At 44.0% G+C, this 24,434-nt stretch overlaps 1 protein-coding gene across 2 annotated transcripts in view; it reads right to left on the reverse strand.

Annotated features, from left to right (window-relative positions):
• Positions 1–1,109: 1,109 nt before the first annotated feature.
• The window catches only part of CHD1L (chromodomain helicase DNA binding protein 1 like), a 32,726-nt gene continuing 9,401 nt past the window's right edge, over positions 1,110–24,434 (reverse strand). For both annotated transcript variants that reach the window (XM_035141122.2, XM_035141123.2), the window contains 16 exons: positions 24,264–24,419; positions 22,775–22,867; positions 19,873–19,969; positions 19,244–19,317; positions 16,248–16,358; positions 14,728–14,842; positions 14,056–14,209; positions 12,760–12,934; positions 10,170–10,315; positions 9,344–9,507; positions 7,349–7,557; positions 5,055–5,153; positions 3,529–3,599; positions 3,205–3,319; positions 2,250–2,358; positions 1,110–1,633 (listed from right to left, as the gene is read on the reverse strand). In XM_035141122.2, coding sequence (XP_034997013.1) covers positions 1,561–1,633; positions 2,250–2,358; positions 3,205–3,319; positions 3,529–3,599; positions 5,055–5,153; positions 7,349–7,557; positions 9,344–9,507; positions 10,170–10,315; positions 12,760–12,934; positions 14,056–14,209; positions 14,728–14,842; positions 16,248–16,358; positions 19,244–19,317; positions 19,873–19,969; positions 22,775–22,867; positions 24,264–24,419 — 1,961 coding nt within the window. In that variant the 3' untranslated portion in view covers positions 1,110–1,560. The remainder of the gene's footprint in view (positions 1,634–2,249; positions 2,359–3,204; positions 3,320–3,528; positions 3,600–5,054; positions 5,154–7,348; positions 7,558–9,343; positions 9,508–10,169; positions 10,316–12,759; positions 12,935–14,055; positions 14,210–14,727; positions 14,843–16,247; positions 16,359–19,243; positions 19,318–19,872; positions 19,970–22,774; positions 22,868–24,263; positions 24,420–24,434) is intronic.

The following is a 24,434-nucleotide window of genomic DNA, read 5'->3' on the forward strand; positions in this document are numbered from 1 at the left end:
CAGAGACCCCATTAGGGTTCCAGGGGCATCACCCAAACCGTCAGTGTTTGGTTCTCACAGAGGGCAAGTTAGGCCTTATTGTCTTTTCCAGCCCCAGTCCCAGAACTGTCTGATTTTATCCCTCAAGCACGCAAACACTTTGATGGCATCACCTCCTGCCAGGGTCAAGGGAGGAAGTTGTGCCTTTTTCTGCTCCCTTTCCTAAAGCACCCTTAGTGAATGAGTTTCCATGGCAACATTTTGGGCCAAGCTTACATCACAAAGCAGATACTTTCCTGGAAACTGTTGGCACAGAGATTAACCTAACTGGGCTGACTGACTTCATCAGCAGTTTGCAAATACAGGTGAAACTCAGAAAATTAGAATATCGTCGAAAAGTGCATTTATTTCAGTAATGCAACTTAAAAGGTGAAACCAATATATGAGATAGATGCATGACATGCAAAGCAAGATATGTCAAGCCTTTATTTGTTGCAGTTATAATTATTTGTCGTTAGGTGGGTCAATTATAAATGGAATGTAATTAATGAAATGTAATAGCAATGTTTATTTTTGTATTATTGTAACTATTTGTTTTATTACCGTGTTTCTCATATTATAAGACATGTCTTATATTTATTTTTTCCTCAAAAAAACACACTATGGTTTATTTTCAAGGGATGTCTTATTTTTTTCTTCCTCCTCCTGCCACGGCCAGCATTGCTGCTGTGCCTATCACTATGTCTTATTTTCGGGGTATGGCTTATATTTCTTGAATGCTTAAAAATCCTGCTATGGCTTATTTTATGGGTATGTCTTAAAATATGAGAAACAGGGTACTGTGGAATTTCCAAAAGAAAGCATTTGTAAAAATTAAAAGAAAAATAATAAATAATAAGTTGCATTACTGAAATAAATGCACTTTTCGGCGATATTCTAGTTTTCTGAGTTTCACCTGTATGTCAGCCCTTGCAAGATCTACACAGCATTTTCAGTGGCCCTAAGAAGACAGCTTTTAATTTGGTATCTTTGCCCACCTTGTTAATCACAAAGCTTTAGGTTTTTCCAAGTACAGTAGTAGAACCCATTTCACTTAAAGATTAGACAACTGAACTATTTAGACAATTCAGTCATATTTTACAAAAGTAGTTTATTTTAAAAACACAGCTGTTCTCAAATGTTTTGAAAAAAATAAAGTTTTTTTTTAAAAAAGTACTTCACTGGAAGATGGAAGCCCAAGTCACACTGCTATATTGCTGCTCTTGTCTGCTGCGTGGCTCCAACTGTACTCAGCGTCAACAGGTCTTATCCAAGCCCAAATACTCAAGGCAGTTTTAGGATGCTTGTTTGTGGTGAAGTGCAAAACTACAGCTTCTGTTCTAAAAATGTGGATGCATGATGGAACTCTGTCTAAATTTCTGGTGCACATCAGCGATATAGAGAGACAGATTTATAAACATGCTTCTTGTGTGCCTGCTTAAATAAACAATTATAAAGAAAGTCAACATGAATTATGACTGGCTGCAGACAGAGCAGGAAGCAGCGCTGTGAATTGTGAATTCTGATTGATTTTTGAACTTTTTATGGTTGTAGCGATGATGCTGATGTTGTGGATGCTTGTGAAGATGATGCCTTGTTTCTAGGAAAGTAGTATCTAAAGAGAATAGTCAAGGAGTTCCCAGCAAATACCTTTAACCATTATTACCTTTCGTCAGGAAGGAAAACGTTTACTTACGCATAGAGCTCGTGCTGGAGCTGCTTACATATGACTGCAGATTTCAATGTGATCTGTGTACACTTACTTGGGAATAAACACCACTCAAAATGATGGTACTCATATCTGAGTAAATATGTGTAGGATTGAGCTGCAATAACATTTCCCTCAAAGACATAAAAATGTAATGCTGTATTCTTCCAGAATTGCAGGACAAACTGCAATTTATCTACCTTTTGTATTTAAAAACCTGTGAAGGGAGGTTGGGGAGAGAGCAGAGATTTTCTGTTCCACCACTACCTCGTGGCCTCACTAAAAACCAATACATGACCTCCACAATTGTTGGGAAAGTGGTACAATGTCCTTGGTAAAAAAAAAAGAAGAAGAAGGGAAAAAAGGCCTGTTACTCATCAAGCAGTGCTAGTCTGGTGCTTTAACATTTGGAAGGTCCCAACTTGCTGTGTAAAACAGATGCAATTAATTCCCAACCTCTAGATTCTGGCTTTTACAGATACGGCAGACTGAGAACTGCAAGATGTGCACTTCAGAAGGATACACAAATGTGGGGATGCCTTTTGTTGCCAAGTACTTCCGGATGAGACGCTCTGTTCCATACCAATTAAAACCTTTGGTTGAGTATCCAATACGGGGCAGGTGGACACTTGCTGAGAAAAAGAAATGAAAAAATGCTGTCTTGAGTTTCAGCTCACATGAAAAACAAAGGGGTGGTATAAGAAACTCTCTGCTCTGTGTAACTAGGTAGTTAATATTGCAAATGAAATTCTTGTCATGGGACCAAGAAGGTTAAGGATAGGTAAATGGAAGCCAGGGATGCAACCTGGCCCTAAACATTAGCCACAAATCCCAATGACCTTCTCCTACCTGTACCAGGCAAAGAGTTATTTAACCCCCTTTGACCCTGTGTGAAGAACAGCACAGTTTATTTTATTTATACCCCACCTCTCTCTCAGCACAGGACCCAAGGCAGCTTACCGAATGAATTTTAAAAAATGCAACTAAAATACACAATCCAAATAATAATTAAAACATAATTACATAAGCAACCCTATTAAAGACAGTACCAAGAACACCTAGTCACATGGGGGAAAGATATGCAAAGGGAATAGCCTAGGAATGTTAAGGACACCGTAACCTCTTTAGTGAGAGGTTAAATTATCAGAAACGTTTAGTTGTTTTGGCTTGTGGTGGTGATGGTGAGAATCCCATGCTTTTATCAGCAGTGAGGGAACTGAGACTCCTCAAAGCTGTGGACAGAAAGTGCAGGTGTGCTGCAGAAAACGTGGGAAGCTTTCGATTCCAAATGGTTGACATTACTCACCACAGTTGGGGTTGCTGTCGACATGGAGTCCTCCTCCCAGAGAATAACTCCATAATGGCAGGAATTCTAGAGGATCAGAATGTCCCAGCTATCCCTTTCAACTTGTTTAAACGGGATTTCAGGCACTAACCTTCTCAACAACTCGCACTCTTGCTGTCACAGGCACACTTACCATCTCTATCCTTGGCCGCCAGATAAATTTTCTTTAATCCCCTTTCCAAGGCAGGGAGCTTAATTCCAGACAAGTTGTTCGAACGGTCTCGGTGCTGTGCTACAATAAGGGCCAGCTAGGAAGAAATGATATATGCTGTGCTGATTAGATAAACAGAAAATTAACTGCATGGTTTATAGGCAAGAAACACTCCCACTCCTTTTTTAAAAAAAAATACTTCTGGATTAAGTATGAAACAATTCTGATATTCTAGCTTTTATGTTGGGAACAAAATTTGGAAATACTAAAACGAAAGAAATGCAAGCCATCTGTTTGTATATTTACCAAGTCATGTCCTTTGTTTCTAGATTCCTTATCATCGATGGGGAATAAAAGCGTTCCTCCCAATGTCAAGTCTACAAAAATAATTAAGAACAGTGGGGAAAAACACTGAATTCTGTGGAACACTGAGGAAAAATGCACTCAATGTGAATTTCTGAAACTCAGATGGGCTGTCTTGCTCTCTCTTTCATGCACTTAGCATAATGCTGATTTTTCTCAGATGGTGAACAGAGTAGACAAAACAGAAGACAAAAGAAATAAAATAGCTTTCCTATTAATTAATTATTCCTATTAATCCTATTAATTAATTAATTAGCAGAGTATGATATTTTCTAGCTCCTTAACTGGGCTTTCCTGTCTTCTGTGTAGCTTAATCCAGATTGTTTCCATCAAGTTGCCAGGACCAAGCGATAGAGAAGGAAATTTCTAAATTATGACTGCAACAGTTGTGTGTTCCACCAGTCAGCTGGCAATGCTTTCGATGCCAGCATTCATTGGATTACAGGTTACCAACTGTTTACAGGTGTGCCGAAATGTCACACTGCAGGGATGTGGGGATATGAATAATGGGATTAACAGGTATCTCATCTTGGTTTTATGTAGCATTTCACCCACATTTTCTCAGTATTCTTTAATCTTGTAAAGTAGGCCAGTATTATTATTCCAAATTTGCAACTGGGGAGCAAAGTATGAGAAAAAGAGAAAGATTTGTTTAAGGCCACATGGTGAGTTTATGGCTAAAATGAGATCTGAGCGAAGAATCCAGCTTATACTCTTAGCTGATTCAGGGACATTTATTTATCTATTCATTCATTCATTCCCTGCCTTTTCCCTGATAGGGACATAAGGCAGCTTACAGATAAAATAAGAACAGCTAAAACATGGAAAAACCCCACAATCATTTTAAAAAAACAAGCATTAATATACATTAAACATTAATAGAATATATGATCTATGAAAAACATACAATCATAGCAAAAACAGCAAGGCACAGCCTCATCAATAAACTGACTATTTTGGGAGTAGTCAGCTCCCAAATTCCTGTTGGAACAAGAAGGTATTCTCACCTGCTGGCAGAAGGTCAACAAGGAGGGAACCAGTCTAACTACTCTAGGGAGGGAATACCAAAGTCTGGAAGCAGCCACTAAGAAGGCCCTGTCTATGTAGCATAACAGACAAGTATTCGCTTGTAAGTTTACCTACACCAGGCAAGTAAGAGAGTGGAAGTGAACACATGAAGCAACTGTCATCCAATTGATCTTAGCACAGGCTTCTCTTACAGCTTTACTCTGCCCTAGAAGGGATGGTAGCTCTTTCCTCGCAGACAATAACAAACAAGAAAGTGAAAGGAAGAATTTCCTGTTCATTCCAAACAGGGTAATCTAAGGCAGAGAAAATCAGAATACAGACTTTTCAAATGAGGAGTCTTAAATGCTTACACTATAAATGAGATCATTTGATTAAAAACAACAGTTTAAAAAGGAGGAATCCCCTAAAACTACAGAAGCTTTTACCTATCTCTTGCTTACCTTTCATCTTTCCTGCCAGCTCATATATTTTCCTTGGCTGGTCAGAGCGATTCCCCAGAGCTGTGAACAGGCCTCCTCTTCCCCAACGGCCTGAGTCATCTGAAGCAAAGAGTTAGAAATACTATTTTAAAGGGAGGGAAAAGGTCCATGAGACAGCAATTCTTATAGATCAGCTTCCAGTGGTTCGTAGGAGATCCATTAAAATCTGGCCTTCTAAGGCAAGTGCAAGACCAGGGGTCAGCAAACTTTTTCAGCAGGGGGCCGGTCCACTGTCCCTCCGACCTTGTGGGGGGCCAGACTATATTTTGAAGAAAAAAAAATGAACAAATTTGTATGCCCCACAAATAACCCAGAGATGCATTTTAAATAATAGGACACATTCTACTCATGTAAAAACACGCTGATTCCTGGACTGTCTGCAGGCCGGATTTAGATGGCGGTTGGGCCAGATCTGCCCCCCCTCCGGCCTAATTTGCCTACCCATGTGCAAGACCTTCTGATATTAATCTGCTCTTAAATATTGCCTTGGCAGGTGTAAATGCATTAATCTTGTATGGCTTAGTGACGGTAAAGAGTTATGGATCTGTAGCTGCATTATAAACCTCTTCATTGGGTGCTTAAATGTGGAAGAGTGATCCCACTCCCCCAGACAAGTTCTGATCAACAGCAATAAAATATCTCCTGTGATGTAATTTTTAGCATCTCTGACTTCAGATACTCAGGCCATAAGTGACCAACCGTTGCTTAAAGACACGTGCTATGCATTTAGACCAGGGATATAGAACCAGTATCCCTCCAGATGTTGTTGGATCCACCTCCCAGCAGCCCAAAGGTGCATGGCCAATGGTCAGAGATGACGGGCACTGTGATCCAGCATACCTGGAGGACCAAATGTTCCTCATCCATTTAGACTGTGCCACCTGAACTGTTTCTGGTGGTCACTAATACAGCGAAGATGTATTTTGGAGGGGGAAAATCCAGGGCAGCCTGGATGTGCTTTATGATGCTAAATGAAACATATTCACTTATAGACCACCTTGTTTTAAGAAAAGGTATTTTATAGTGGCAGAACAAGACGTGCAAATCCGAGGCTGGGAATCAGAGGGCTTCATATCCTAACAAGTATTTCTCTTAAATGATTTACATAGTTGTGTACAGAGTGCAAATAGTCAACTGATTAGAAATTTGTTGGCCAAGGCTAAATTGTTGTTAGCAACGGTCAGAAGAGTTTTTAAAGAGGCGGCAGAGAGCTGCAGAGAAGTTTGATATAGTACATGACTGTGACTGAATTAAGCGCTCCGCTCATATTTCATGCTGGAAGACTTAATGCCACACCAATGTCTTCAAAGACTGAGCGAAGTTCTTGACATTCGGGAACAGACAGTATTCACAAGAAAATTTACAGACACAAGATCTCTCCTTAACTATTTGACTTTTACTCATCATTTGACATTCGATTAAACGAGTATATTATTTTCATACTTTGTGCAGCCAATTGAGTTTAGTGACCTCTCTATATACCAGCCTTGCTTTAAACTGCCTGCCTTGTTGCTTTAAGTGACTAGGAATTTCACCCTGGCAAGTGAATGACCTGCCAGAAGAGAGGAAGAGCCATCTGCATTTCTGTGTTGTAGAAACCAAACAGGTTGCTGGCAGAGGTATGGTCCCTTCTCTATCAATTCACTGCATTTCTATATTAAATGTGCAGGGGACAAAACTCCCTGCCGCATGACAAAACCAAGAGGACCGTGGCAGAGAGAAAGAACACTCCTTCCTTCTACCACCACCCTGCTGTGTTCTTGCTAAAGGAAAGAGCACTCCAGAAATTCCCCATCAGACTGAATTTCTATCTCCTGTACTTTTCACGCATCCTAGAATCTGCAGAGACCCAATACCAGAACAGGACACTAGGGCCATAGTCACACCATACCTTTAAGCAGTATGATATCATAGCCATGGCTTCCCTCAAAGAATCATAGGAAGTGCAGGGAGTTATTAGGGGAGCCTTAATTCCTTCCAGAGACCTACAGTTCCCAGGGTGGTATAGCAGTTTATCCCTCTTCACAGGGGACTCTGGGAACTGTAGCTCTGGGAGTGGAATAGGGGGGTCTCCTAACAACTCTCAGCACCCTTAACAAACTACAGCTCCAAGCCATGGCTGTTTAAAGCGGTATCATAGTGCTTTAAATGCGCGGTGTGAATGTGGCCTAAGAGGAGGCTATGGCTGCTCAGAAATCCAATCCAATTGGTGAATAAAAAACGAGGTCTCTTCTAGCAAAGTCTGCTCCACCTACCTACACAATGCACAACGATGGCATCCTCTTCTCCTGCAGAGGGATGGGTAACGTCACCTATAACATACTTGATGGAGCTCAGGTCAGGGTCTGCGTACTCCAAATCCGCACCCATCCCACTTTCTAAATCTCTCTCCATCTCCTCTTCGCTGCTCTCTTCTGAATCCAGGCAGCAAGACCTGTAGTGATTTGCTTTCCACCAGGCCATCCTGAATTTGGAAAAAAAAACAAGCATACATCAGGTTGTTAAGAGAGGTTTCCCATGTTTTGTATTAGCAATACACCTCCTAGTTTATTGCAACCTCAATAATAAATAAACAAACAAATAAATGGTCAACTGAGAATAATAATAATAATAATAATAATAATAATAATAATAATAATAATAATAATAAATAAGTAAAATACTGTATATAAATGGTCAACTGAGTTCCAGCCTTCTGATCAAGGCACAGCCCAGGGATGATATATGGAGGAGAGGGTTATCAATGGCTTCTAGCCATAATGGCTATGCTCTGTCTCCTCAGTTGAAGGCAGCAATGCTTCCAAATACAGTGTGTTTTGGTTTGTGAACTTTGCCTTGGAAGCAGAACATGTTCCGCTTCCTGTTGAGTGTGTTCCATTTGTAAATTGAGTCCCCTGCTGCTATGGGAAAGCACGCCTTGGTTTAAGAACGCTTTGGTTTAAGAAAGGAATTCCGGAACGGATTAAGTTCGTAAACCAAGGTACCACTGTACCAGTAGCTGGAAACCATGGGAGAGGAGAGGGCTCTTGTGCTCGTCTTCTGCTCACTGGTTTCCCATATACAGTGGTCCCTCGACTTACGAATTTAATCCGTTCCGAATGCACATTCGTAGGTCGAAAAGTTTGTAAGTCAAAAAAAGCGGTTTCTCATAGGAATGCATTCGAAACAGAAAAAATCATAAGTTGAGTAAACCGCATCTAAAATTCGTAAGTCGAGAAAACCCCATCTAAACCGCAACGGTTTTCCTTTCGGATGTTGAAAAAAACTTAAGTGTGCGGCCATTTTTTTTTCATTCGTAACTCAAAATTTCGTAAGTCGAGTACTTTGTAAGTCGAGGGACCACTGGTTGGCCACTGTGAGAGCAGGATGCTGGACTACATGGGCCACTATGTTCTTATGAGGCCTAGGGCACACTGGCAGTCTTCTTGGAGTCAGGCTGTTTGAGAAGGCAGCCCAAAGTGACACAACTGAAGGCTAAATATTTTCATGAGTCAACAAGTACCGCAAGTTGAAAATAACGTTGAACTTGCTAGCTTTTAGCAGTAAGTCTTAAAATTTGAACAGCGTTTTTGAGATTTGTCCGGAAATATCACAGCCGAATGCCTCCAGTAAATATTCAGAACGTCATTCTTATTTCCATCATGTTACAGTGCTGAAAAGAAAACAACCTAGACCAAACAAAAAATTTCAACACAAATATGCTTTTTTCTGGCCCCCAAAAGCAGCTCGTCTCAAAGTTAAGCTGCATTCTGAGTAACAGCAAAGAAAGTTAGAAAGAAACACTATTTTCTGGCTTCACAAAACGGAAGGGGAAATGGCGGAGAGTGTTAAAGAAAGAGAAATTGTGCAGCTCCACAGCAGTCAATGGATCAACAGCCCGTTTTAGAGCTGAAACTCATTCAGATGCTTTTCCTGTATTTTTCACAACCTAAGACGTCATAGCCTATGGATACACTTACGAAAATAATATAAATATCAACGATGTTTTACAGCTGAAATAAATCTTCCTCATTACACACAGCCTGTATCTGCACTGGTTTTGAATTTGCTTTTTATATGAGATTTCCACACACCCACACCCACACACCTACCTCGGTGCCTAAATTGTTAAATTGCTTTGAGATGATTTATACGAAGCAATTTATACATGGAATTAAATAAAAAAATAAAATTGCAGTAGCAAGTAGAACTGTGGAGCACCCCGACTGTTGGTGCTGCTGTGAGATCGCTGCCAACAGAGGCAACCTTACTTCTTCTGGTGCTCCGCTTCTGCCTTCTTCTGCTTCTTCTCTTCCCTGAGCCTGGCCCTCTTGGCTGCTGCCTCCTGCAGCTTCCTCTGCCGAGCCTCCAGTTCTTCTGGGCTCAATTTACGCCGCTTCTTGCTGGGTCCTGGCTGAATGCCCGTGACAAGAACCTGGAAAAGGGAAATATATTCATGGCCTGCAAGAGCGTTTTCCATCTCAAGCTACTTTCATGTCCTCCTTTAGTCAGCTTTCCAGGGACACTCAAGCAGCGTGACCAAGCCGGTTTCAGTGCCCTGATTGGTCCTCAAGCCAGATTGATATATGAATTCAGATACAGTCATACCTCGGTTTAAGTACGCTTCGGTTTGAGTATTTTCAGTTTAAGTACTCCGCGGACCTGTCTGGAACGGATGCATCCACTTTCCATTACTTTCAATGGGAAAGTTTGCTTCAGGTTAAGTACGCTTCAGTTTAAGTACTCCACGGACCCATCTGGAACGGATTAATCCACTTTCCATTACTTTCAATGGGAAAAGTTCGCTTCAGGTTAAGTATGCTTCAGGTTAAGTACGGACTTCTGGAACCAATTACACTCATACCTCGGGTTAAGTACGCTTCAGGTTGAGTATTCCACGGACCTGTCTGGAACAGATTAATCCACTTTCCATTACTTTCAATGGGAAAGTTCGCTTCAAGTTAAGTACACTTCAGGTTAAGTACAAACTTCCGGAACCAATTGTGTACTTAAACCGAGGTACCACTGTGATCATTCTCCTCCAAGCATGCCTGAAGCTGGATTGCCACCCACCCAAAGAGCTCACGGTGTCCTTACATTTGCTTTATTTCGGAGAGCTCTTCCTTCCTGTCCTCCATCTTCAAGAAGACATTTCTGAAGACCCAGCAGAAGATCGAAGGCCTTCTGGTCTTCATGGCTAGGTTCCTTTGAGTAGTCTTTGCCTTCATATAGGTACATGTGGCCTTAAAACAACAAGCATCTCAAAATGAGCCACCAACACCACAGCGGATTTTTTGATTTAAGGTAAGGTTGAGCATTGCAATGCTCTTTTTAAAAAGTTGCCTCCTTTGTTTAGTGTGCTCTGACAACAATACCTGCTATCAGACAACCTGGCTATATAATTCCCACCTATGCCCTTAACAGATTAGCATCAACATGACTGACCAATTAGGCCTGGAAACGATGCCTTATGAGGAACGGCTTAGGGAGCTGCGTACGTTTAGCCTGGAGAAGAGAAGGTTAAGGGGTGATGTAATAGCCATGTTCAAATATAAAAAATGATGTCATATAGAGGAGGGAGAAAGGTTGTTTTCTGCTGCTCCAGAGAAGCGGACACGGAGCAATGGATTCAAGCTACAAGAAACAAGATTCCACCTAAACATTAGGAAGAACTTCCTGACAGTAAGAATTGTTCGACAGTGGAATTTGCTGCCAAGGAGTGTGGTGGAGTCTCCTTCTTTGGAGGTCTTTAAGCGGAGGCTTGACAGCCATCTGTCAGGAGTGCTTTGATGGTGTTTCCTGCCTGGCAGGGGGTTGGACTGGATGGCCCTTGTGGGCTCTTCCAACTCTATGATTCTATGATTTATAAAATAATTGCATTAGAGGAACTTACGTGAACGGTTTTGGACAAAGGACAAAATCAAATTACAAAGTAACTGCCCTTATGTTCCACAGTTCCACCCAGATAGGAAACGACTACGGAATTCTGGACGTAAAGGTCAACGAGTTCAGTCTACAGTGATTGTTTCCTGCAGTGGGGGTATTTTAGCTGATGTTTCATCAACTTCCTTCCCTATCACACAAAGGTCTGATAAAAAAACAGGGTATCTTCTATTTGACCAATTAATAAATCCAAAATTTTAAAAAAGAAATTCTAATTAAGCAAATGAAGAATAGGACTCCAATACCCAGTATCTCCTCCAAACCTTATTTTTCAGATTAACTATGTTTGCTTATTCTCACATCTGCCTAGTTTGCATGTGGATGTTAAAGGCATAGGCCATATCCCAGCACCACCACAAAAGGTGAGTAAAGCTGAACTTGCCTTTCACCTCATCGCTTCAGACACAGCTGGGATATAAAAGAGCTTCAACCTACAGAGCTCCATTGTACCACTTTCACACCCATGCACAGCTTTTTCTGCAAAAAGTAGACTCACAAACCCTATTTTATATGTGAATGGGCTGATCCATTAGCAGCAAATATGGCTGCTCCCATCACCGCCAGTCTCCTGTAAAAACACCTTGGCTATTGGATGAAACACAACTTCAGAGGAACAAACTTCAAAATGATGAATATTGATGCAAGGCCAGCTTTCTTGGATCAGAGCAATTGCTTTTCTAACCGAGCATCCCATTTCCAAGAATGGCCAGACCAGGCATTCCCCAAACTGCGGCCCTCCAGATGTTTTGGCCTACAACTCTCATGATCCCTAGCTAACAGGATCAGTGGTCGGGGAAGATGGGAACTGTAGTCCAAAACATCTGGAGGGCTGAAGTTTGGGGATGCCTGGGCCAGACAGATGCCTCCAAGGAAACTCAGAAGCAAGGCATGGAGGTAACAGCCCTCTCTTGTAGTTCCCCCACCCCACCTGCATCAGAGGTCTACTGCCTTTGGATTTGAAAGCCCCATTCAGCTAGATCTTCGCAGCTCTATCCTCCATTAATTGTCTCAAAGCCAAGGCAGAACAACCCACACTTAATCCTATATAATAATGTGCAAGAGTGTCTGCGTCCACTCCCTGTGTCTGCACTACTGCGCATGTGCCCCACGGACACAGGGATTGGATGCAGAGACTGGACACACACGCGCGCCCCCCCGCCTACCGTTTCCCTCGCGGTCCTCAGAAGAATTGCGGCCTTCTCCTGGGCGCCCGCTGCCTAGCTGGGCTCAGCGGAGCGCCCTGACGAAGCAGTGGCCGTGGGAGGGGCCAGCCGCCCCCCCCCGCGTCGCCGCAGAAAGAGGCCGAATCGCGGTCTTCTCCTGGGCGCCCGCTGCCCACAGCGGAGCGCCCGGACGAAGCGGCGGCCGTGGGAGGGGCCAATTGGCCCCCCCACGCGCCACCGAAACAGGCCGAATGTTCTAGCGCCCGTTTATTTAATGGGCTGAATGACACTAGTTTACTATATAGCTCTGCTTCCAAACCAACTTCTGAACGGAAACAAGGTTCTAAGGGGATGTAGGTTTAAGTAGAGTCTGGAGTTTTGGAAAGGAAAGGTCACCATGAAAGCAGTGAGGAGCAGACAGAACTATCTTTCTTAAGCAGAGGCCAATGGTTAGCTGTTTGGAAAAAATGAGAAGGGTGAAAGAGTAGGGCTAGGGTTTAGAAACAAAGGTCAGTTTTCAAACTGAGGCCAATTCTGAAAAAAAAATCCCAAACCTATTTGTGTTGGAGTCATCAACATACTTTCTGCATTTTGCTCTTCCTTTTCTACATGTCCCTCCGCGGTAGACAGCACAGTTTCCATCTGCCATAATCCTTCTCTTGTCTCCCCAAGGATACTTCCCAGGTCCACATCACAGATGGTGCTTCCATCCAACGACAACAGTTTGTCCAAGCCAAATTTCAGGACTTCGCTCAGCTTTCAAAAAATGAAAAGAAAAATGGAGGCTAAAGCTAAAAGGCTTCACTATCACCTTCTCTAATGCTTCCGGAGTGCTGCTCCTATGGGTATATTAGGAAGAAATAGGAACTTGGACATGCGTGAAGAAGATCCTATTGATCAAGTTCCCATTGTACTTCTGTATGACCTGCTTAGAGAGCCAACAAAACAGAAGCCTTTTTCATAGTGATAAAGCAATCATCATGAAAGCAGCTGCACGTTCAGACATAAAGCTGAAGATTGCATCACCTTTGCCTTGCTGTTTTGCTTTGAGTTTAAAGATCAAATCCTACAACAGCAAAGGAAGGCATTTTTAATACAGTGAAACCTCGGTTTATGAACACCTCGGTTTATGAATTTTTGGTTTATGAACGCCGCGGACCCATCTGGAACGGATTAATTCATTTTCCATTACTTTCAATGGGAAAGTTCACTTCAGTTTATGAACGCTTCAGTTTATGAACAGACTTCCGGAACCAATTACACCCATGCTTCAGTTTATGAACATTTCAGTTTAAGTACCCCGCGGACCCGTCTGGAATGGATTAATCCACTTTCCATTACTTTCAATGGGAAAGTTCGCTTCAGTTTATGAACGCTTCAGTTTATGAACAGACTTCCGGAACCAATTGTGTTCATAAACCGAGGTACCACTGTACTGTAAAACAACTGTGTTTTATTGTGTCATAAGGCTCTGTTGGTCTGGAAGTGAAAATAAAGTGAGGATAAGGGAGGGGAGAATTTCCTGGGAATTTACTTCCTATAGATTCTAGTTTTCTTGGCGTTTGGGCTGAACTTCAGAATTTCACAGAAAAACCGAATTCCAACCTGCATTCGCCTCACAAATGAAAGCTTATGATTTCAGTAAGGTGCTAATGATACAACATGGTTTGAGCCTTTCCATAAATTTAAAAAAACAACAGCAGCACAAAACCACAGCTTTCCTCTCCAGCCTTAAATTTTCCTGGATTCCCCGATCCAACACAAACAGTGCTAAATCTCTTTGCTGCATTCCACAACTTTTTAATAAAAGTGGGGCTGGCTTTGCACAGCAGTTTAGACTGCTATCCAGAGCCAGCCACATTTGGCCTCTCCTTTACCTGAATATCTGCTTCCGCCTGCGATTTCTGCTCTCCGAGCGCAAACTGGCCCCCTTCGATAATGGTGCTGGTTAGCTGGAGTTTTGATGCCGCTCGCTGGTAGATTATTTCTTCGACAGTGTCTCTCCCAATCAAACGAATAATTTTTACAGGCCTTGCAGAACATCGGGGTGGGGAAAGAATTTAAAGATGATGGTTTGCATTAGATCACAACCTATGCAATAATTAAGGAGAACAAAAAAAAAAAACACAACAAGAAATTTCAGGAACAGCTATCGTTCACAAATCATTCACAAAGTTTTCCAGGAGGAAGGGTGTGTATGTGAGCTGACGCCTTTCGTGCTGGGGTAGCAACCTGCAGAACAGGCGCCCTCAAACTGCAGCCCTCCAGCTGTTTTGGCCTACAACTCCCATGATCCCTAGCTAACAGGACCAGTGGTCGGGGAAGATGGGAATGGTAGTCCAAAACATCTGGAGGGCCGAAGTTTGGGGATGCCTGCTGTAGAATCATAGATCTGGAGGAGTCTTTGTAGGTTTTTTTTTTTTTTTGGTATGGTCAGGGACTTGGATGCAGTTGTACTGGGAAGGGTTGCATCAATGCAACGCAGCAGGATGGGTGGAACATATCCTTAGGGAGAGCAGAAGCAAAGCACACAAAAGATTTGTCCTCACTTGTTCTGGCCGATTCTGTGGGCTCTTGCTGCTGCTTGTAGGTCATTTTGAGGGTTAAAGTCACTGTCAACAAAAACAACTGTGTCTGCTGCTGTAAGATTCATGCCAACTCCACCTTGGGAAATAAAGGAGGGTGGCATTGAAGTTTTCGTAATGGAAGTAGCATTGCAAATGAAATACGCGTTCCCCCTTTTTACAGCCCCCAAAGCAAATGGTGACTAGAGAGAGAAACTGCTAGTTAATTTGACTGACTGCATGGAACAGTATTTTGATAAAAAACAGTCTATTAAGCAGTGCTTTTTTCGGGGGGTACGCATACCCCTAAACATTTTGTGAATCTAAGTTTGGCCTCATTGAGGGGCAGTATTTCAATATAAGTAGGAAAATGAGAGTACCCTCTAAACATTTCTTTTAGAAAAAAGCAATGATATTAAGCATATCTGCATTTAAGCTTGGGTCTCCAGCTGGTTTTGGACTACAACTCCCATCATCCCTAGCTAGCAGGAGCAGTGGTCAGGGGTGATGGGAGTTGTAGTCCAACAACAGCTAGAGACCCAAGTCTGGGAAACACTGATTTAGATGAATAAACCATGTCATCCCAAAGAGAAAGTATTTTTTTTTTAAATAAGCATATTGTTACATAGAATTACATTAAAACACGATTTTAAAAGCCCTCTGATCCAATGGACCCTCTCATCCATACTGCATATAAATGTAGCTGAGCCATCTTTGGAGTCATGGATGTGTTCCTCTCATGCGCAGCTTACACCTCAGTTTTTGTTCAACTTCTCAAAACCTGTGAGGTAGATTAACCAGAGTGAACACCCAGAATGACCCAGCGAGCTTCTCAGTTGGGCTGGGACTTGAATCTGAATTTCTCTGGTCCACTATACCATACTGAGAGAAACAGGGTAAAATTGAATTATACTGTATTTCACCTCGCTGGTCTTTGCTAAGCTGCAATACTTAATTTAAGAGCTAAAGACTGCGCTAAAAAAACAATAAAAATGAAATCGTTTGAGTAGTGTCAGGGGATTGTTGCGGCTACTCTCGAGTAAAGACGCTCCAGTCCGCTTTGCCTTTAAGGGTTTTATTGTGCGTACTATTTACAGTGCAGAGAGAGCAGAAAACATGACCTCCTAGTCACTAGCAGAATCCGGCAATGGCGCCCGTCTGCTTCGGGGCCAGCATAATAACTTAGGCACCCCAAAACGCCGCCCTCTCACCCTACGTTTGGGCGCACGCCTCAATTCGGGTGCTGGAAGTAGGCAAGTAGGAAGGAAACAACAGATGCTTTGAAGACCGGCTCTGAGAACAGGCGTAATGCTAAAGTCTAGCACAGCAGCACCAGTACAACTGCGACTTCAATTTACATAAAAATTTCTGCTTGACCCCCAGGCTATTTGGGTAAGTCAAGTTGCACTCAGTTCAAGGCGTTTTTGTGTGCATCTCTATTCGCCGTCTGGGGAGGCAGCAAAGGAAACCTCAGCAATCCTGCCCTTTTGTAACATTTGCCTTACCTGCCCTCGTGCTCAGGAGGAAGACAAAAATGGGCTGCTGGCCAAAATTCTTGATGGCAAGGTGCCTCTCTTCACCTCGGACAGATCCATCCAGGCGCTCGTAGCTGTAGCCTTTTCGGTTAGAAGAAAAATTAAATGGATTAATCACAGCCATTCAAAAAGCCTCTGCGCTTGTGGCCTTTTAGGAGCTTTATCCTACACTGTCACCCAATCCACATCTCAATTTTCTTTCTCCGCAGTCTTCTCTTTGCTCTCCCCTTTTACTCTCCCCTTCCTATTCCTTTCTAATTAAGCCATTTCCCTTTGCCCTATTGTACTAGTTTTTCAAGTTACACGGACACATCTTAGGCCCCACCTGCGTTACACATTTTAAGTGGTACCATACCACTTTAAACAGGCTCCCCCCAAAGAACGCTGGGGACTGTAGTTTGGTAAGGGTGACAAAGTTGGATCCAGAATCATCCCCAGACTGCATACCTGCTCCTCCAAGAGGGATGCAACTCCACCCAGGGCAGGCAATTGGCCTATTTCTTGGACCCAAGAAATACCACTTGCCTACAACACTTCCCTTTCGCTAGGATTCAAGCTCAGCTTATTTTCCCTCATCCGTCCCAGCACAGTACCCAAGGCACTGGGCCAGGTCTGCACGGCTTCTCCCAACCCAGATACAGTGGTGCCTCACTTAACGAATGCCCTGCTTAACGAAAATTCCGCTTAACAAAAGGTTTTTTCTAGCGGAGGTTGCCTCGCTAGATGAATTCGTTTTACGAAAAATTCGTCTAGCAAATCGCGGTTTCCCATAGGAATGCATTGAAATTCAATTAATGCGTTCCTATGGGCAAAAAAAAATTCAATGCATTCCTATGGGATTCGCTAGACGAATTTTTTGTTATAAGAAAAGACCCGTGGAACGAATTAAATTCGTCTAGTGAGGCACCACTGTATTATGAAGAAATCGCATATTGATGGCACCCTGCCCCTGATCCCCTAATGACCACTTCCAGAGGCTTAATATAGATGATGATGATGATGATAATAAATAAAAATAAGGATATTAAGTTATTATTTATACCCCGCCCATCTGGCTGGGTTTCCCCAGCCACTCTGGGCGGCTTCCAACAAAAGATTAAAAATACATTAAACATCAGTCATTATAAACTTCCCAAAACTTCCCATTAAACAGAATCTGAGACTGCTTCTGCCAGCTCAGTTAGAGAGGTTAGCAGGGGGTGGTACACTAACAACATCCCTACTTAGTTTATTGGCCCAACACCCTAGAACAGTGTTTCTCAACCAGTGTGCCTCCAGATGTTTTGGGACTACAACTCCCATCATCCCTAGCTAGCAAGACCAGTGGTCAGGAATGATGGGAGTTGTAGTCCCAAAACATCTGGAGGCACACTGGTTGAGAAACACTGCCCTAGAACAGGGGTGGCCAACTTCCAAGAGACTGCGATCTACTCACAGAATTAAAAACTGAAAGTGATCTACCCCCGTTTTTTAGGGGTTCAGGTCAAAGTTGTTGAGCTTTTCTATGGAGGGGGGAAAGCCACGTTTTTAGGGGGTTCAGGAGGCATAGGTTGCTTGGCTTTGGGAGGGGGACACAACATTTTAACGTTATTTTGGGGTCAAAGAGAAACAGCAACACACCTAAAGATCATTGGGGGGGAAAACAGCCTCGATTTGTAAACTCCATCTTCCGTTCTCTAACCATGGAGGGCGGGGTGGGGCGAGGGGGCAGAGCTGGAAGGGGGCTAGCGATCGACCACGATCGACCACAACCTCGGAGGGATCGACCAGTAGATCACGATCAACCTGTTGGACATCCCTGCCCTGGAACTTGGACAGTCTCTTGGCAAGAGAGAGGGTTTTTTTTTAAAAAAAAATGGGTGGTAGTGACCTTCCCCCAGCACCCCTTTAACCTAGAATAGTGATGCATTGAGCACCTGGCTGGACACAGCTGAGTTAGCACAGTTTCCCTGCCCGGGTCTTGGTTGTACACACAAAGTTGGCCTCTCGCCCACCATCAAACAGTGGGTGGTAGATGTTCCGTTCTCAGTTTAATAACACCATTAGTAGACCAGCTGATCCTGAAATACAGCAGGCGAAGTAAGAGGGGGCAAGAGCTTTTGTCCCACAATCAACCCTCAACACATCGCACTTCTCTCACCCTGGGAAAAAATACATCAGACGGAACAAGACAGGAGACAATTCAAGCAAACTTTCCAGGAAAAACCCAAAGAGGAGTGGTGCGCTCACACTTGGGCAAACCCAAAAGAGAGGACTCCTTTTGGTGTCACCTCTGTTAAGGAACGCAGTTAATGGGTCAATTCTCCATGAGTTAGCAGAGACGACTCATTCCCCACAATGCACCTGCAGGCATCTTGGTAACTCTCCTATCTGTGTTCCTGGGCAGATTTGGCAAGTAACTCCTGATGTTGGGAAAGATTGAGGGCACAAGGAGAAGGGGATGACAGAGGACGAGATGGTTGGACAGTGTTCTCGAAGCTACGGCCAAGCTGCGGGAGGCAGTGGAAGACAGGAGTGCCTGGTGTGCTCTGGACTATGGGGTCACGAAGAGTTGGACACGACTAAACGACTAAACAACAAGAGCAACAAACTTTGTATATAAAATGGCTGAATTATGGAACGTATTTTACTGCAGATGGCAGATCTACTCCTAAACCAGTGGGGGGCTGTTAGAAGCCAAGGGAGGGGTACAGATGCCTATCAAGATCAACCCCTCCTCCCCAAGAGATAGCAGCCTGGTCAGACGCATTGACCTCACAACCTCCTATGGAAAATGCTGAGACAGGGAGGAAGCATGTTCTGACTCATTTGCTACTCAAGGCACTGAGACTGATTCTGGGCCGAGACCCAGGTTCAAAATTAAGCCTTGGAGTGTATTCACAGAGCACTAGTTGAGACTGTTTCTTTGGGGCCATTCTCTGTACCCAGAATCAGGATCAGACACATCAAGAAACAGGGGCATTTACCTCTGAAATCCATATAGTCTTGCAGGATATCCAGCATCTGTGTCATTTGGGAAAACAGCAAAACACGATGACCACTGGAATGAGAAAGGAAGGGAAGGCTCTGACTTCAGCTCAGCTTTCTGTGTAGCGTAAATAAGCTCGCCTCAGCTAAGGAAGATTTAGACTGCAACCCAATGTGCTCTGATTTGAGAATAAGTTAACAGATAGAGGGGTGGGGTTGCCCTTGTGGAAATGAAGGAAGAGTCCAACCTCATTGCTCAATTTGCAATTGCAGAGGTGACACCAGAAGGCCGCACTCGAGACACACAAAAACCAAACACTGTAATTTGTTTTAAAGGAGGTTTTAAAAATCCAAACACTGTAATTTGTTTTAAAGGAGGTTTTAAAAACCCGCTTGAAGATTTGCAACACTGAGGCCTGTCCTAGGCGAGGGAATTCCACAATTCTGGAGGCCACCACCAAAAGGCCCCTGTCTCTCATGCCTGCCAACTGAAATGACTTTATAGGCAGGCTTGTGACGAGGTGCTCTAAGGTAGATGACAACACCTGAGAGGAGTCGTGCAGGTAAAGGTGGTCCTTTACTCTGCTGATTTATGGAAAGTAATATAGTTCAGTAGTGAAACACATACCCTAGGTATAAGAAAGACAGAAGCTTATCCAACAAGCTCAGCTTCCCACTGGCTTCAATGAGATGATCCCCAATGATAAAGGGTTCTGGTTCAACACCTGAAATGGAAAGAAATTTTAGCAAGAAGCTTCTCTGTTAACACTGCAGACAACTAACCACAAAAGGATTGCCTCTGGGTATGTACTCCAAGGCAGAGCAAATAATCGTCCTGCTCTGCCCAAACACTCTTAAATATACTTTCAGAGGAAAACGAAAGTCTTTTCCTGATCAAATGCTTTGCAGCAGGACCGTCAGAAGAGCATAATCTTGGCACACAGAAGCATCTCAATTCCCTACAACCCAATAGGTAAAGGTAAAGGGACCCCTGACCATCAGGTCTAGTCGTGTCCGACTCTGGGGTTGCGGCGCTCATCTCGCTCTATAGGCCGAGGGAGCCGGTGTTTGTCCGCAGACAGCTTCCGGGTCATGTGGCCAGCATGACAAAGCTGCTTCTGGCGAACCAGAGCAGCGCACGGAAACGCCGTTTACCTGCCCGCTGTAGCGGTTCCTATTTATCTACTTGCACTTTGATGTGCTTTCGAACTGCTAGGTGGGCAGGAGCTGGGACCGAGCAACGGGAGCTCACCCCGTTGCAGGGATTCGAACCGCCGACCTTCTGATCAGCAAGCCCTAGACTCTGTGGTTTAACCCACAGCGCCACCTGGGTCCCTACAACCCAATAAGGAGAGGTAAAAACTGCACTTGCCCCACCACTAAGCCGCATAAATAGGCTTTGCATCTGCTGACACACCTCCATTATTTGTTGCATTTAAAATCCCACTCTGAGAAATAGCTTTTCACTACAAAGAGCCTACAAAGCAAAACTGTAATACATTAAAAAAATCACTGAAATACACTATAATAAAGCCAGCAGCAGAATCCCCAGGTAAACACACTTGATAAGAGATAGTTTCTTGGCTAGGCAACCTAGCATGGAAGAGGGGAGTTCTGCAAATCACAGCAACTCCACTTCCTCTTATGAGTTGGCAAATGCAAGTTCTGGCTCTATCACTCCATAACAAGGATGTGCTGGAAACTTGCAAGTTGCAAGTTGTATATATTACAGACGAAAGCCCTAGGGTGAGAAGCAGCCCTTAAGTTGCACGCTGGATCTGCGCCCATGGGCAAACCTTCTCAGCTGGTGCAGAACAGACAGCAAACCAACTGAAAGTACTTCCTGAAAGGAAATGCTTGAGACAGACATACACCTCTTGGTAAAATAAGTTAAGGCAATCAGTAAGGCTAGATCAGGCATCCCCAAACTTTGGCCCTCCAGATGTTTTGGACTACAATTCCCATCTTCCCCGACCACTGGTCCTGTTAGCTAGGGATCATGGGAGTTGTAGGCCAAAACATCTGGAGGGCCGCAGTTTGGGGTTGCCTGGGCTAGATAAAGGGTGTCTACACTGACCAGTTTAATGTCATATCCCCCTAGTAGAAGGGTATTAGATATGTCGTTCTAAAATGTCACAGGGCATACTTGGTAACTAAAACGTTTCACCTTGGGTTTTTCGTCAAAAGTAAGTAATACCCGGCTACATCATTTTCCGAAATGCTCTTTCTTTCCTTGCTGGTCGCTGGTTGCTCTGCTCCACCCTTTGCTGTTTAATTCTTCCTTCCTCTCTCCCTCCCTTTATGTCCTTTGTTATCTGCCCCTCAAATACCATTGGAATGGAGTCGGAGTTTGAATGCAGTAAAAAAAAAGTAAAATGCTACATAGGGACGTATGTGTTTTACACAGATATAGCAGCATAAAATAATTAAAAATTAAGCGATATAAAAGACAGGGTAATAACGTGTTATGAATGTAAGAGGTAGGATGTCTTGTGTCCATCTGTGTTATGGGTCGGTAAACTAAGGCCCACGGGCTGGATCCAGAAGGCTATTGGGCCTGATCTGGTCTGTGGAGGGTCTGGGAATCGCTGTGTGGATCTCGAGTGCGTGCATTCTTTCCTGCTCCCTCCCATGGCAGCGGCGCCGCCTCCTCCCTCCCTCCCTCCCTTCGACTTCTCCTCGCCCTGCCTAGAGGAGGAAGGGGGCTTGGCTTTGTTGGGTCCAGCAGCAGCAGTGCTTGAGCGGCCACCATTTTAAGCAGCCTCTCTCCAGAGCCCTTTTGTGCGCCACTCATTGTCCCTTCACTACCGCCAGCCCCTGCCACTTGCAAGACACAAGTAAGCAGCTACTGGGGCTTGTGGTGCTCTTGCATCATCCCCCCCCCCAAATATAGTCTGGCTCCCCACAAGGTCTGAGGGACAGTGGAGCAGCCCCCTGTTGAAAAGTTTGCTAACCCGATCTATGTTATCAAAAGCATTTCTGATCCCTTCCTTAACATTAAAAAGCATGAGTAGAGATCTGTCCTTTGTTCATCTCTGAGGTTTCTTCCCTTTTAAGCAGGGGTCCTCAAACTAATGCCCGGGGGCCGGATGCGGCCCAATCGCCTTCTAAATCTGGCCCAAGGACGGTCTGGGAATCAGCATGTTTTTACAGGAGTAGAATGTGTCCTTTTATTTAAAGTGCATCTCTGGGTTATTTGTGGGGCCTGACTGGTGTTTTTACATGACTAGAATGTGTCCTTTTATTTAAAATGCATTTCTGGGTTATTTGTGGGGCATAGGAATTTATTCATTCCCCCCCCCCAAAAAAAATATAATCTGGCCCCCCACAAGGTCTGAGGGACAGTGGACCGGCCCCCTGCTGAAAAAGTTTGCTGACCCCTGCTTTTAAGTCCCTGATCAGCACCTTCCCGCTTTCTCATTCCAATGGGCAAGTGAACCATGATGAGATCTGCTCAGCCTCTGAGACATGACTGCCACACCTGCCTCGAAAGCAGCACCGGCAACGATCCTCTTGGGCGTCGTTCTTACCATTGAACAGATATGGATGAGCTACACATTTCCGGAGTTGAACTAACACATTCTGGAGCTTCGCTTTCTTCCCTGATTCATTTTCAAATGCATCTAAAATATAGAACAAAGTGTATTTTTAAGAAAAATTAAAAATGTTGTATTTAGTCAGTCAAAGCAGTGATTAACTAGCGAGTTTATTTTCCATTCAAGCCAGAAGTTTGATTACTGCCATTCCACAAATTCAACAGTTAAATCACTTGGGTGCTCGCTGAGAGTGGAGTACCACACTTTTCTGTCTATAAGATGCAGGGCTGGCTTTAAGGCAAGCCCGGGTGGTGCAGGGCGCCGCGGTGAGAAATGGGGCGGGGGGCGCCGGAGCGATCATCGTACCACGACGCCCGGGCGCCCTATATGCTTAAGACGGCCCTGATAAGACGCCCCAGTGTATAAGATGCCCTCTATTTTGGGGGGCTCAAATTTAAGAAAATGAGCAATATTTTGGGCGGGGGCAATGTCGAACCAAAGATCACTCATCCAACTGGCAAACGCTAACCATCGCAAACAACGCAAGCCAAATTGCCAAAGCGGCAGCTAATAACCCACCCATTTGACAAAGCAGCAGCCAATCCAAAGCAGCCTTTTACGCATCCACAAATAACCCACCTGATTGACAAAACAGCAGCCAATACCAAGCAGCCCTTGCAGCGTACACCATTCACCCACCCAATCGCTAGATCCTGCTTGCGGAGGCAACCAATCGCCCGCTCCCCCTCTGCGCTACCCATGTAAAAGATCCCCCCCATTTTTTACTTTATTTTGGAGTAAAAAACCCTCATCTAATACATGGGAAAGTACGGTAACTTGTAACTGAAAAAATATTGGGTGGTTATGTTCGCTGTTTGTAATGTTTAACAAAAATAGTAAACATAGGGATTGAAATGACAACAGAGGGCTCTTCTATACAGTGGTACCTCAACTTACGAATTTAATCCGTTCTGAACTGACCTTTGTAAGTCGAAAAATTTGTAAGTCGAAGCCAATGGTGAATTTTTTTAAAAAAAATCGTAAGTCGAAAAAAATCCTATCTGAAAATTTGTAAGTCGAAAAAATCTAAACCACATCCAAAATGGCGGACGGAACTCTGTTCGTTACTCGAAACATTCGTACGTCGAGTCATTCGTAAGTCGAGGTACCACTGTACTTCTGCTTGTCCTGACGCTTCTCCCAGGGAAAATCTGCTCTTTACTGCTGATCTGGAGCAAATGTCAGTTGGGTTCTCTGCGAACTGCTATGATTCAGCAGGTTTTCCCAGAGAAAGCGGCGGGCAAATGAAAAACCGCTCAGATACGTGCCTAGAAAGCACAGGAAAAGCACTCGGACCCAAGCTTTTTAGGCACACGACAAGCAGAAGTGTGGATGGACCCCCAAAGTCTCTGCCTCCCAGGCGCCCGTAAAACCACCACGCTCCCTTCATTCCGATTCCAAAGTCTTCCGCTTGCCCAGTTACCTAGGTCTTTCATCAAAACAGCCTTGTAAAACTTTCTCTGCAAGGCTGACATCCCGTGGTAGAGAACCACCTCCTCTTTCTTGGGGAGTTCGGCTGCCACATCAGCCTTCACTCTTCTGAGCAAGAAGGGCCTCAAGAGACTGTGCAGTTCTTTGGCTATAAGGGAGAGAC

The sequence above is a fragment of the Zootoca vivipara genome, chromosome 16 (genome assembly GCF_963506605.1).
Source record: "Zootoca vivipara chromosome 16, rZooViv1.1, whole genome shotgun sequence".
NCBI lineage: Eukaryota > Metazoa > Chordata > Lepidosauria > Squamata > Lacertidae > Zootoca > Zootoca vivipara.